This window comes from Tympanuchus pallidicinctus, unplaced genomic scaffold (assembly GCF_026119805.1).
Source record: "Tympanuchus pallidicinctus isolate F22 unplaced genomic scaffold, pur_lepc_1.0 scaffold1, whole genome shotgun sequence".
NCBI lineage: Eukaryota > Metazoa > Chordata > Aves > Galliformes > Phasianidae > Tympanuchus > Tympanuchus pallidicinctus.
This window is the reverse complement of record NW_026294618.1, coordinates 105,392,198-105,406,172: the sequence shown is the minus strand read 5'-3', so window position 1 is coordinate 105,406,172 and position 13,975 is coordinate 105,392,198. Positions and strand designations below refer to the sequence as shown.

At 50.0% G+C, this 13,975-nt stretch overlaps 2 protein-coding genes across 3 annotated transcripts in view; one reads left to right on the top strand and one right to left on the bottom strand.

Moving 5' to 3' along the window:
* The first annotated feature begins 1,641 nt into the window (after positions 1-1,641).
* Positions 1,642-3,499, top strand: NKX2-4 (NK2 homeobox 4). Its single transcript, XM_052701498.1, has 2 exons — positions 1,642-2,098; positions 2,196-3,499. Exons 1-2 carry the CDS (start codon positions 1,732-1,734, stop codon positions 2,840-2,842), a joined length of 1,014 nt encoding a protein of 337 aa, XP_052557458.1. The 5' UTR covers positions 1,642-1,731; the 3' UTR covers positions 2,843-3,499.
* A 1,121-nt stretch (positions 3,500-4,620) lies between these two features.
* The window catches only part of XRN2 (5'-3' exoribonuclease 2), a 44,899-nt gene continuing 35,544 nt past the window's right edge, over positions 4,621-13,975 (bottom strand). For both annotated transcript variants that reach the window (XM_052701173.1, XM_052701163.1), the window contains 3 exons: positions 13,867-13,927; positions 9,021-9,162; positions 4,621-5,389 (listed from right to left, as the gene is read on the bottom strand). In XM_052701173.1, the coding sequence (XP_052557133.1) occupies positions 5,327-5,389; positions 9,021-9,162; positions 13,867-13,927 (266 nt within the window). In that variant the 3' untranslated portion in view covers positions 4,621-5,326. The remainder of the gene's footprint in view (positions 5,390-9,020; positions 9,163-13,866; positions 13,928-13,975) is intronic.

Here is a 13,975-nt window from a genome sequence, read left to right as displayed (position 1 = left end):
TGGGCAGCTTAGGAAACGATGGAAGAGATCATGACAATGCTGAGGGGTTGACCTATATAGATATAGACATAAAAATAATACTATTAATGAGTGAAGAATTCCAGGGCGCTCCTGGCGGGAGCAGCATATGGGCTGCATTTCTCCTGGCTGCACTCATCCTTTGGGGCTCAGCACTGTGGGGAGCACTGTGCATTCTGCAGCAGAGCTGTGAGATGTCCCCACACCATCCCTGCCAGGCATCCTTAGGGCAGATCCCCATAGGACATCCTTAGGGCAGGAGGGTTTGGGCCCTGAGGCTCTCCAGTCCCCTCCACACTTTGGCAGTGGGGCTGCGGATGCAGAGAGGGAGGAAATGCATGAGGGAAAAAAAATAAACAGGAGCACCAGGAATTCTGCTTAAGGCCTGGAAAACCTGCACATGAACCAAGTTTTGTAGGTAAACTTGGTGGGGATAAAGAGTTTGGGATGGGTGAGTTAGTGAGAGAAGTAATGCACACACACCTCTGTCTGTGCTGAACTACTGGGATCAGAAAAAGGATGGATCCACAGAGATGGGATGTGGGGAGAGAATGGGATGGGATGAGAAGGGAAAGGGAACTGGAAAGGGAGACGGAAAGAGATAAAAAGGGAGAGGGAAGAGAAAAGGAAAGGGAAGAGATGGGGAAGTATAAGAGGAATGTGAAGGGGAGGAGAAGAGAAGAGAAGAGAAGAGAAGAGAAGAGAAGAGAAGAGAAGAGAAGAGAAGAGAAGAGAAGAGAAGAGAAGAGAAGAGAAGAGAAGAGAAGAGAAGAGAAGAGAAGAGAAGAGAAGAGAAGAGAAGAGAAGAGAAGAGAAGAGAAGAGAAGAGAAGAGAAGAGAAGAGAAGAGAAGAGAAGAGAAGAGAAGAGAAGAGAAGAGAAGAGAAGAGAAGAGAAGAGAAGAGGGTCCCATGGCCCCAGGCCACCCTGCAGTGTGGGAGCAGCTCGCAGCATCCAGCACCGGCCACCTGGATGCACTTCCAGGGGCTGCGGTACGGTTGTGCCGTGCCCGGCAGCCCATCCTCACCCAGGGAAGGGGTGGCAGCGGCGCGGGGACACGCCGAGAGCTCAGCCCCTACTCGCGGACACGGCCGCCCCGTCGGGCTGCCCGCAGCGGGCAGCAGAGCCCGGCCGCAGTTTCCCCGACGTCTCCGCAGCCCCAGCCAGGAGGCAGCGGCAGCCCCGAAGGGGCATTTCGTCGTGGCAAAGCAAACGAAATCCCAAATCCCCGGCCGTCCATCGCCCTTCCAAACTCCCCCCGGCCAGGCCCGGACCCCACGGAGCGGCGACCCCCGGGCCCCGTCCCCGCCGCGCCCACGCCGGGAGCGCCGCGGGTTTCGGGAGAGGCGTTTTCCGTCAGGGCCGCGCCGTCGGGTCGCGGGTACTTACGGGCGAGGGCCGCGGAGGAGCTGCTGCGGCCGTGCCCTGGGGCGGCCGGGCTTAAGAGCCCGTCGGCGGCCGCGGGACAATGCCGGGAGGAGGGGGCCGGGGCCGGGCGGCGGCGGGAGGCGGGGGCGCTGCCCGGCGGCGGGGAGGGGACGGGGCCGCCCGCCGCCGCTGTCCCCCTCCGGGCCGTCGCTCCGCCCCTCGGTGTCTGGCGTAAAGCTGGCGCCGGGCTAAAAGAAACGGCGAGCTACGAGCGCCCAGGGGCTGGTAGCCGCCAGCGCACGGCTCGCCGGTGGCGGCGGGAGCGGAGGGCCCGGCCCGCCCCGCCATGTCGCTGAGCCCCAAGCACACGACGCCCTTCTCCGTCACCGACATCCTCAGCCCCATGGAGGAGAGCTACAAGAAGTTCGGCGGTATGGACGGGGCGGCCGGGCTGGGGCCCTACAGGCAGCCCGCGGTGCCCGGCGCCGCAGCGGCCGCCGTCCCGCAGCACGTCGTGGCGGGCCCCGCCGGGGCGGCCGCCTACCACATGCCGCACGGAGTCTCCCAGTTCCCGCACGGCGCCGTCGGGGGGTACTGCGGCGGCGGGCTGGGCAACGTGGGCGAGCTGCCCGCCTACCCCGACGGCATGAGGAGCGGCGCGGCGGCGGGCGGCGGCTGGTACGGGGCCGGCGGAGACCCGCGTTACCCCGGCAGTAAGTGCGGGCGCGGGGCGAGGGGCGGCGGGCGGCGGGATGGGGCGGCCGCGCTCCGACGGGGCGGCCCCGGCTCTGAGCCGCGCGTCCCGCTCAGTCTCCAGGTTCGTGGGCCCGGCGGCGGGGATGAACGTGGCCGGGATGGGCGGCCTGAGCGGCCTCGGCGAGGGAGCCAAGGGCATCGTGCCGCTGCACGCGGCCCCGCGGAGGAAGAGGCGAGTGCTCTTCTCGCAGGCACAGGTCTACGAGCTGGAGCGGCGCTTCAAGCAGCAGAAGTACCTGTCGGCGCCGGAGCGGGAGCACCTGGCCAGCCTCATCCACCTCACGCCCACCCAGGTGAAGATCTGGTTCCAGAACCACCGCTACAAGATGAAGCGGCAGGCCAAGGACAAGGCGGCCGCCCAGCAGCTGCACCCCGACGGCTCCGGCGGCCTCTGCCAGCAGCCCTCGCCCCGCCGCGTCGCCGTGCCCGTGTTGGTGAAGGACGGCAAGCCCTGCCCGCCGCCGGGCAACGGCACCCCGGCCCCCGGGCAGCCCGCGGCCCCCAGCGGCCCCGGGGGCTCTCTGCCCACCTCTCACCCTCACCCCGGCTCGCTGGGGCAGGCGGCGGACCTGGAGGAGCTGGCGCCCAGCCCGCCGCCGCTGCACGGCCAGGTGCCCCCCCTGGCCCCCATGGACTCGGCCGGCGTCGATTACAACGGCGGCATGGTCAGCCCCAACCTGCTCTACGGCAGGACGTGGTAATCCGACGGGGCGGGCGGCTCGGCGTGTCCGCACCCAGCCCGGCCCCGCCGTCCCGCGGAGCCCGAGAGCCGCCGTGCGCGTACCTTGCGGCCCCGCTGAGCGCGAACAATAAACCTTCTGAAGTGCAACTTAGCCCGGCAGAATTAATTTTAGAAGGGTGCCCCCGAAGTGCGATTTCATTATCGGTTGATTGGAGGGAAATTGAGTTGTAACCGGAGGTCGAGGAGGCGGCGAGCGGTGCGGGCGGGAGCGGCCGCTGCCTTCCGCAGGACGGGGAGCGCCGGCAGCGCCGAGAGGACGCGGAGACTTTCCGGAGGAGCTCGTCGGCTTCGACGCTGGCATTCCAGGGGGAAAAAGAGCCACGTTCGTTGTTCTGAATTACGGCTTACGAAATTAACGTTCGCGCATGGACAGAAAGCCCCCCGACGGCAGCGGGCAGCCCCCGCCGGGCCGCCTCGGGGCTGCGAACGGCGGGCGGGCGGGGAGCGCCGCGGGTCCCGGTGTGCGAGCCGCTTCCTTCTTCTCATTTTCTTTTTTTGTTGTTGTTGTCGCTTGTTTGTTTCCTTTGTTTCCCCTTTATTTTTACTCCTTTTCTCCTGATTTTTTTTTGTTTTTTTTTTCCTTTTACTTTTCCAGTTGTTTTTTTTTTTGCGTCTTTTTTTTTTTTTCCGTTTACATTTTTTTTTTCCTCCCGCTTTCTTTCTATTTCTTTCTATTTCTTTCTTCGATTTCTTTCTATTTATTTATTTATTTCTCCGTTCTCTTTTTCTTTCTTTCTTCTTCTCCTTTTTTTCTTTTTTTAACAATAAAGACAAACGTTGTTCTGAACCCTCGCTGCTTCCTTCCCGCTCCGTGCCCGCGGCCACCGCCTCCCTCCTGCAAAACTGCGCTGGGATTTCGTTCCGTGACGCTACCTGGGGTTGTTCTGCTGTTGGAACGGTTTTTGGGGGTGGAATTGATTGAGGACTCCCGCTCCCCTTCAACACGCAGGAGCAAAGGGGATGCTGTGCCCGTGCAGATTCCCACGCCGCTCTCTGCCCGGCTCCGAGGGGGAACGCCAGCTTTGAGAAGCGTGGCTGCCAGCCTTGGGGGCAAAGAGCTGGGCAGCGGGGATGCTGCTCCCAAAGGAGCTCCCTTTCACCCTAAGCTTCCTCCCCTTACCCCAGAAATGAGTGAGGGACAAGGGCATGCCTGCCTGTTCAAGCCCAGGAGCAGCGTCAGTAAAGGCAAGCAGCAGCTCCTTCCACCAGCCTCCCTCCCACCACTGCACTTGCATGAAAACCCAAACTTGCTGGTTTTGTTCTGCTCAAAAAATTACTTTTGGAGACCAGTGTGTTTTTACAGAAGTGGGAGAAGGGCAGGGGGGAGCGCTGACAGCTTTTGCCAACCCCAGGTAGTACAGCAATTGCATTGCAACGAAAGATATTACACCAATCTCCATCACTTGAAAATAACACAGTTTCACCCTCCAGGGTCAGAGGGCTGGAGGCTTTTGCCCCATTGCTGGCGATTAAGGTGTGTGCCTAAACAGAGAGAGGAGATGGCCAAAGCAATGCTGGCTCTCACAGCTGTATGTGCAAACCTCAGGAGCATGAGTAAGAGGTGCTACAGCAGCTTTTACCTGGATGCTCCAAGGCAGCAGAAACAGGCTCAGGTTTTGGTTAAACAAAGCTTTGAAATGTTAGGGTAGAGGCTGCGTGGAACCAGTGCTGCAGTAATTAATATCCACTGTGTGCATACAGAAATACAAAGGGGAGAAATAAAGCACGGGGTAGCGCTCCAAATTTCAAAAGCCACTTTATAAAGCAAATAAAAATATTTACTGATTTGGTACACTCACATGGAAAACCCCTAGAAAGAGTACTAAAAATGAATGGAAACTCCATACAGGGCAGCTATTTTAAATTATATATCAAAACAGACTGGTACGGCTTCCGTGCTTGTTCGTGTTACAAAAACCAAGTCAAAAAACAGGCAACAAGCTGTAGAAGTGGAAACGTTCTGCTTCAGAGTCCAAAAATCTCCTGCTTTCCTCTGTAAGAAATCCAAAGAAGCATCAGAGCAGCACTGCTGGACACGTCCTTAACCCCGGTGCGCTGCGTGCTGCCCGCTGCGTCCTCGCCGAGTTCATCAAATCTGATTTCTATGCATTCTTTACAACTCCGTGTCTGTTTTCAGGCTCTTGTGTGTGAAGTAGAGGGTGGCTGCAGCTCGCATTGACAGGCGCTGCGCAGCACAGCTTGGGGATGCCATGAGGACAAAACAGCTCTCCCACCTCGGCTCACAGCTTTGCAGATCGGGGCGAACGCGTGGTTCGCAGCGGCAAAACAGAATGGGTTCGGTAAGAAATGTACACATGTAAAACAAGCAGAGTTTAAAATCTACAGGGAGGTTGCTGAACAATTTCATTTCTTCCCCCTCCTTCCCCCGGTTAATAAAAACAAAACCGAAACCCGGACGTTTTGTGGGCTTGGGAGAGCAGAGCTAATTCCAGCTGTATCTTCCCGAGGGTGGGGGCAGCAGGTAGGGCCTCCCAGGGCCGTATGCCTACAAACAAACAAAAGCAAGCATTTATTTTTTGGATTAACAGCACAGCAAACAAGTTAGCGGGGCTCCAGGCGCCCCTACAGCAATGAAACAATGCATCCTCAGCACAGAAAGGCACCGCGCCGCAGCCACTCTCAGCACAGCCTCCGCTCAAGGAGGGCAGATGCACACAGCATCCGTGCCCCAGCAGAAGCAATGCTGCTCAACAAATGGCTCCTTTTCTGCTTGAGCCGTATGCGAGCTGAAGCTAAAGAGAGTCAGGACAACTGAAAACCCAAAATGAAAACCGTTTGGTTTTGTTACAGAAGCGTTTTCCAGCACTTGTTTGCTTTTAATACCAGGCGAAGCATCCCAAAATCTCACGCTGAGGCTCAGCACAAATGAAGGCATTTCTGTCTTTGAGATCAAGCCTTCTATACAGTACGTAAGGAAAGAAAAAAAAAAGCTGCTGGGAAAAAAAAAAAAAAAAGGTAAAAAAAGGTTAAAGTGTCCTTGAAGCATTTCAAACGATTTAAAATCCTGATGCGCTGCAGAGCCCACAAAGTTCATTCTGTTGGCAGCCGTGGGGTTTTTGTTGGCTTCTCCTGGGGGAGGGAAGGGGGACCAAGGGCTGATGAAGAGGCTTCGTTTTGTTCTTTAAAAGAGAAAAACCATCTTTACCCGGGAACGGAGATAGCTGCTGGAACTGAAAAGGCAGAGGGCTTCGCTCCACGTGTTTGTGGCAGGCAAGCAAATAGATTTGAACAGAAAACATTTACACCCTGTTTTTTAAGCGGGATCTGAAGAGAGATGTGCAGAACGTGCTGTTTTAGGAAGGTCTGGGGTTTGTTTTTAATCGCAGTCAATGCAAAACCCCAACAATTAAACCAGCTGAGATGCCTGCAACCCCTGAGAAATCCTTCCAGTTGCACAAAGAGCAGAAAGCTGTGTCTGTGTGCCCAGGCATGGTTCAGGAGGGCTCTTAACAGCTACACAAGGCATTTATCTGGACGTTCAGTTACGTATTAGTAAGGCCTGAAATCAGGATGTCAAGCAGCTCCACGACCACATTTACGCTTTATTTCTCTGTGCCAGCTCCGAGGCACAGGGAATGTGCACCACCCCCAAGCAGCCCCTATCCGTGGCAGTTGCATTAATTTTGTAAGCACTTTGCAGCAGCGTGTTTATTAACCTCTTCACGCCATGTTCTGGATGCTGTAAAAAAAGAATTCAGAGGTGAAAGGGACCGAAGATGATTATTTATGCTGCTCTGTGTCACCGCTTCCACTTGAATCCCTTTTCAGGGCTTTAAAGCTTTGAGATGTGCAGGCAGCAGTGCTAGATTCAATTACTGGTTTCGCGTCCTAAACCTTTTCAGGTAGAGGCTAATTTTACTTCATTGCCATCAGCCCCAAGGAAATAATTACATCTGAAAGTTCATTCAAAAATAATGTAAAAAAACAACAAAAAAACAAAACTGAAAGGCATGGCTGCCATCCTGCCTCCCATTTCACCACTGGGGCAGCAAGCAGCTGTAAAGCTGCAGAGTTGTTTTATCACTGCACACGTAGGTGCCCACAGTGCTCCGAGATCTCAGTTTCAACCTTCCAAACAGGCACTGACCCCCATCCCACCCTGTTCTGAAACAATTCCTGTCCGCTTCTGTGCTGCCTGGCTGTAACTGTTACTCACAAAGACTCAAGGTGGGGAATAAACTAATTGAAGCAGTGACTTCTTTCACAAAAATGCAGGATTCAGCTCCTGGAGGACACCATTTCCCCAGCAAGGCTAATGTGATGAAGATGCTGTCTAATTTTGCTTACAGTCAAGCCTGTGCTGGAAGGATTAGCACTGGCCACACCTCCTCTGCATACTCAAAGCCAGAGTGCATGGTATACTTGCCTCTCTTTTCCTCATTTCCTGCTGCAATACTAAACACTACAGCTGAATGAGCTGGAGACAGTTCTTCCTCCAGTCTTAAAAGCCTCCTCTGCACTAAAAACGCTTCAGGGTAGGAGATGGGGGGAGGTGTGCAAAGAAGGGAGATCTCACCGCTGCTAACAAGGGTTCAGCCAAACACGAGTTGAAGAGTTGGGAGCAGTGGGGCAGGCTGCTTGTTGGCTATAGATCTTTTCAGCAGCAAGATGTAATCCTGCAGCCCAGGGACAATGCTGAGAACGGTATTAGTGGCTCTCAGGCTGTTTCTGCTGGGCTCCGGTCCTGACAAGCTGAACCAGCGACAGAAGCACATGGCACTCTGCAAAAAGCTTCCCCAGCAAAGGCCAAAGGCTCTTCTGTTACAAACTGGATTTGACAGTACGTGTCTTTATTGTATTAACTGCTTTAGAAAACTCAGAGCTAACGATGTCACAGTGCAAAGTGGTTGCGATGGATTCTGCTACCTGAGTCTCCCAGTCGGAATAGAAAAGAAAAATATGAAGTGGACAAAGAACCAGAAGTGGCAAAAAATGTAAGACTTTCAAGTACATTATGTATTAAATGGATTGTGCTTGCAGCTCCTGCTGCGTAAGCAAAGGAGACTAGGATGTTATCCAACACACTGCAGGACAGAGTTCAGACCTAAGAGAAAATCACTACTGGAAGCATAAGGGGAACAGCCCTAGAAATCAAACATCAAATTGGACTCTGTGTCATACTGTGCAACAAATGCTTGCAGGCTGGGATGGTCACAAGGAAAACTAAGAGCATATACCCAAGTGTGACTTGACTGGAGTACATTTGAAAGAGGTAGGGAAGAAGCAGGTCCCACTAGAAGGCAAATTTCAAACGGTTTGTGCTATGTTTGCCATATTAAAGGGCTGGGAAATAGTTACTGAGCAGCTGAGTACCTTTTTTTCTCTTTCCCCATTACTGGCCAGTAGCCTTCCCACAACTGAGCAACAATTCCAATTCACAAAAACAGTACCAGAACATGAAGCTTAATACAAACATCTGAAAAGTATTTTAAACTAGTGAGTAGCACTGCAAACGCCTAAGTTCCTAGCTTAAGAGAATATGCAGACTAAGTTTTTACTGGGAATACAAACACAAAAATAGCACATAAGCAAAAGAACCTGCTGGTTTCAGGCCTTTCTGTTCTGTTGCATTTTCATAATCTGATGATAAAAACCACCTCCAATTTCAGATGTTCTCCTACCATGTTTGCTTGCTTTCATTTAGCCAAACTTATTTCCAGGTGTACATTCACAGATGCTTCTTACTCTGACTACTAGAGTCTGACATTTAAATAGATTCAGCCAGTAAGCATTTGAGGGGGCAAAAATAAAAGTCAAGTTGTAAGAACCTACAGTTTAAACACACAGCGAGGAGACATCCTTCCATCTCCAAAGCACGTAGATTTCATATGTTCCCTTACAGAAGGGGAAGGCTCTGGTTGAAATACTTGCCTTCAGATCCTATTTTCTCAAGCTGCAAGAGGTGTGTGGCTCGGTAAGACGCTTGATCTGGTTTTAATGAAACGCAGTGATGGTGTGGGCCTCGTGCCACAAGCACACACACAGGGGCTGGGCAGGGTAGGGAGGTTTATTTGTCGGTGCTTGCACTGGTGGCACAGCCACCGGACCGCACGCGGCAGAGGAAGGCCCACCCTGCAGCCACGCACTGAGAAGAGGTGCAGACAGCATTTCCATACCTGCCTTCCCCGGTCCATCCGATCCTCAGGTCTCTGTGGGTAGTTCATGGGCCCACCCAGCCCCTGGTACTGGCCCGGTGGGTACTGACCCTGGGCTGGCAGCATGCGGTTCCAGGCGAGCAGCGGGGCGGCCCCAGCAGTTCTGGAATAGAGAAGAAAGCGTGACCTCAGGAGTTCTGTGCTACAGAACGCACGTTGCTGTGCTCTTGTTTGATACGTGCTACCGTTTGCCTCGCATTTGCTCACTGCTTCTTTCCCCACGCTTGAAAGCCACACGCTGCCACCGCTCAGACTTCACAAACCAGATATTCCAAAACATTCCTCGAAAGGATTCTGTCCAGCTTTTATTCTAGGAGCAAATTTGCCAGTTCATCTGCAGCAATCCTGACCGTCGATTAAAACCCAGACCTCACCGAGCTAGCTGAACGTAACGCACCGTCCAAAGAGTAAACATGTGCAGTACGGGAGAATGAGGCTTTCTTTTCTAAATGTCCAGGCTCTTTCTGGGAGTCCATTCTTTCTTGTTAATTGCAGGTTGCAAATGAATTCTTACTGTGAGTATTCTGAATCTAGGGTAGGGGCCTTGGCTGCTTTTTCCCATCCATTATTCTGCTCAATATGTCAGAAGGTCTGATCGGGAAGAAACCTTTTCAAGTTCTATTGATGCCGTTTTCAATTGACCACGGTGACCTAGCAACATAAGCACTAATTGGCATGGACTGACTGACATTTGGTGTACAGTTTATATGGGAACGCAAATTCAACATCCATTATAACCCAGTTTGCCATCCTAGATTACTAACAGCAAGAAATGTTTTAATTGCCTTCAAGTACCTATTCTAACATTACAATTATAAAGCAACAGGTATAATACGTCCAATCATTGTTTGATTAAAAATATTTAGAAAAATGATACAGCCATGATAGTCTTCAGAGCTGAACACTGGTAAGGGTACAACCGTTCACAGAAGTCATAGCAGTTCTGTTTTGCACTGCAATATGTTGTTGTAATGAGAAAATACTGGCTAGCTGAGAGAGCTCATCTTTTATGACCCACATTCAAGAGAGCCAGTTAAGCACAGAGACAGAAATAGGAGCACAGTGAGCACGAGTACCACATTTCACATTTACCTTCTGCACTCCTTAACTGAGTTACTGTGCACGTCTTCCAAGAGTCTTCCCCTAGGTTTGCTGGAGTACATTGGTGGGACATTGGCTTTGGCCAAACAACCTGATGCAGGGACTCAATCTGATACACACTGTCAAACACACACAGCTTAAGGAGGTGGTGTGACGTCAGGAAAGAAGCTGTCCCCAATAGGAGGATGCTCTGATGGGAGCAGAGCTCTACCATGGGAGGCAAACACTGCTCGAGCAAGTGGGGAAGCAATGCCAGGAGAACTGGGAAACAATTTCACCTACTGGAGCAGAGGCAAAGTTTGATTTGGCATAGAAACTCCTATCATCTCCCAAAATGAAACAAATAATACCTACTTATATACTGGCTGGTCTTGTCTGATAAATATGCAACAGGTAAACACGATGTGCAAGGAATGTACTAAAAAGGAATTTGCACAAAAGCTAAATGGCAATAGGCAGCTTTATTTTTAGCTTCAGAGATGCCTAGAAAATGCAGTGTTATCTGAAGTATTCAGTAGGAAGAGCAATATCATCTTCTGAGTTAATAGCACATTGTACTTCCTAAACTAAACACTCAAAATCACTACTGTACCAAGGATGTTCCTTTTGATTAAGGGTTTTGAATACTAACTTCATCTTGTTATTGTTCCTAGAAGACAGCAGGCTCTTCAGGAAGAACATACTGTTCTGCCTTATGGAAAAATCCATTGGATTACCCACATAACCCCAGTTCTGGAGCTCATCAACCATTCAGTTTCTACAGCTTTGCCAACATCCTTGCGAGAAATACCCTCAGCCCTGAGGATTACAGGTCAAAAGTTGTGTCACATACTTGGAACGGGAAAGTTCAAAGCAAATTTCATCTGACATTAATATGCATTTTGCACAGAGTTTAAATGCCCCGTTTTTATAAAGCGCTGTTCGTTATCAGGACACACAGCATCTCGGTTTTGAATCCCTCCTAAGGTGTGAAGCTGATAATAATCAGTTGTAACTATCATGTGTTCCAGGGGATCACAGAATGGCCTGGGTTGAAAAGGACCACAGTGCTCACCTAGTTTCAACCCCCTGCTATGTGCAGGGTCACCAACCAGCAGATCAGGCTGCCCAGAGAATAAACCCAGGGATGAACCTGGTAGGAGAAGATATGCTGTAGTGCATATTCGATCTTCAAGCTACAAAAACAGTTTAAACCTTTTCTGCTGCTCTTAATTCACTGAGCTATTTACTATTTATAATCACACAACTTCTTAGATCATCATCTGCTAAACAACTCAGCAACTTATATGGTTTGTGGCAATCGACTTCATGCTCCTCCAATGACTGCATTAATGGGTGATTTAAGCAACCTAAGGGCAGAGATAGCAAAGCTGTCCCCCAGGGGTAACAAAAACCGTGTGCTATTTGAAATATCACATGAATTCCCATTGGCAGTTACTCAAATGCAGTGCCCAGAGTTGTGCTGACTCAGAATTACAGTAACACATCTATGTACTGAATAGCTAACACACCGTGTCAGGAAGCTTTATGTAAAAAGAAGAAATCTTATGCTGGACACGAGATCATCTGGATTACGAGGAAAAAGCTTTGCACTACTGATTTCCACCCCCCTCCCAGAGGCCTATGAAACAAGAGCCAGTTTAGCACCAGCTGCACTACTCTATCCCAGAAACAGCACAAAGGCTCAAAGCTTTACTGTCAGGGACAGGCTCCTTGCTTATCCTTTGCTTGATCAAGGATATCGTAGCCTCCTGCCAACCCACTTCATCTGAAAAGGCTGGAGCAGGGGCTGGCCTCTCCCTCTGCTGCTTTCTTCCTGGGAGTCGAAGGGGCAGAGAGCAGAAATTCCTTGCAGCTTTTGCTGTTGGAGCACCTGAAGCAGCAGCAGCACGCAGGAACAGCCCCAGCAGCACATGCAGCAGCAGCTTTGCAGTACCCAGAGCTTGCTGCTGGCCTGGCTTCTACCAGGAATTAACTGGGAAGCTGAAAAGCTCTTGGGGAGAAGGTGATCAGTTCAGTAGGTTTGACCATTGCCCAAAGCATCTCTTTGAACACCCTCCTCTTTCCTAATCAAATACGTGTTCCAAAACCACAGCAGAATTACTTGTCTTCAGTTCTACAACTGGCAAGTCTGTGATTGGCACCATCAAACGAAATACAAAACAGGAAGGGGAAAGCCTTGTAAAGAGAATAGCCAGAAAAGCAAGAATTACATCTTCCAAGCAGCACCATTCATCTGCAAAAAATGGTGCATCTGGAGAGTGTGTGCTTGCTTCTAAAGGTGTTAGCAAGAGTCACATGCAGCAATCCTATGATAGGAGTCTAAACAGAAACAGTTCATTATGACAGTTATGTGAGAAGACGCCTTTCAAGTGTGAAACAAAACAATTTCTGCCTGAAAGGAATTATTTATATGTGAATTGAGAAACCCTTTCACTTTCCAAAAATAAAGGACCCAATGACAAAAGCACAGCGGTGTAAAAAAAAATAATTACAAGTTACAGATGTGTGGCAATATTTGACAAAAGGACACAATGCAGACTGCATTCAATTAAGGTGCGGGAACAGCAACTCTCACAGACAAAGTGATATTAAAGTTTGTAATGTGACATTCAATTATAATGCAATATTTCCCATTGACACGACGCAGGACAAGGGAGCTGAACTTCCACAGGGATCAAAACGGTTGCCATGGAAAGCATGATTGCAGAGAGCTCAGTAAATTCTACCCAAGCTGATACTTTCAATGGTTAACATTTGCAAATAAATACACGGGGAAAAAAACTTCTGCCTAATAGGAGCAGAAACTTCAAGGACCTTCCCTACAGCCCCGTTCCTCCATAAATATACACAAAGGTAATTATTCATGGCTTTCACAGGTATGCTGAAGTTTGTGAAGTCTGCCTGACTTAAGGGCATACAACCTATCAATGAGAGAACGCATGCAAGACATCCCTTATTATCAAACCATGTCACATTCCTTCTATTCGATGGCACTTATTGCACTGCGGATTCCATAATCCTCCTCTGAGTCCCTTCTGCATTTAATTCAGTTCAGTCTTAAGTAGTTAAAGAAACTGTTTTCAGTGGCAACTAATAACTACTGACCTACAGTGACACTGCCCTACAATAGGCTTGTCAGGCCTGAAAAACTTGTACCAAAGAAGCTGATTAGGACTTCAAGAGGTTTGTAGCAAGAATCAATGGCTGGTCTGTACTAATGCTCTGGTTGCGGCACAGAAATGATAAAAGTGGAACACCATTAGTTATGCCTCATTAAGCTCCACAGCCCTCCTAAAAAGAAATTTGTTTAGCCTGTCCAAAATCTAATGCAGTTTTAAGCTCTCTGTGTTCAATTTCATAGTATCTCAAAAGCTTCAATAAGATAAAGGCCAAAGAACCAAGAACGGTACCAAAGCACCAACAGTAAAGTTAATTTTGAAGTCTGAGTTTTTAATGGAAAGTGTTTTTGCCTTCCTTTTTTAATACAAAGTACTCAAACCTTTTAAAGGATGAACGCCGCACAGCGTGCTCACAAAATATAAATAAATCATGGACATTAATTAACTTTAAAAAACCAACATGACGTGAACAAATTTAAACAACGGAGTTCAAAACAAAGAGGTAAGAATGCTGTGAAAGCCAAACAGAAACAAGTACGTACTTTTAACCATGCTTTACAAAACACCAGTGCCACCTGCCTTACCTTTGTGGTGCTTGCTGAAACAAGGGCGTAGGGCCTCGCCAAGACTCCTGAGGTCTAAGATCTACAGGGCAAAACAAGAAGAGTAAATATACTTACAAGAAGCTCTGAT

What these genes read in the sequence shown, in the direction of transcription:
- NKX2-4 (XM_052701498.1), top strand. Translation starts at nt 1,732, where the DNA reads ATGTCGCTGAGCCCCAAGCACACGACGCCCTTCTCCGTCACCGACATC. An exon ending in AGACCCGCGTTACCCCGGCA is followed by an intron (nt 2,099 to 2,195) that starts GTAAGTGCGGGC and finishes CGTCCCGCTCAG; the next exon opens with TCTCCAGGTTCGTGGGCCCG.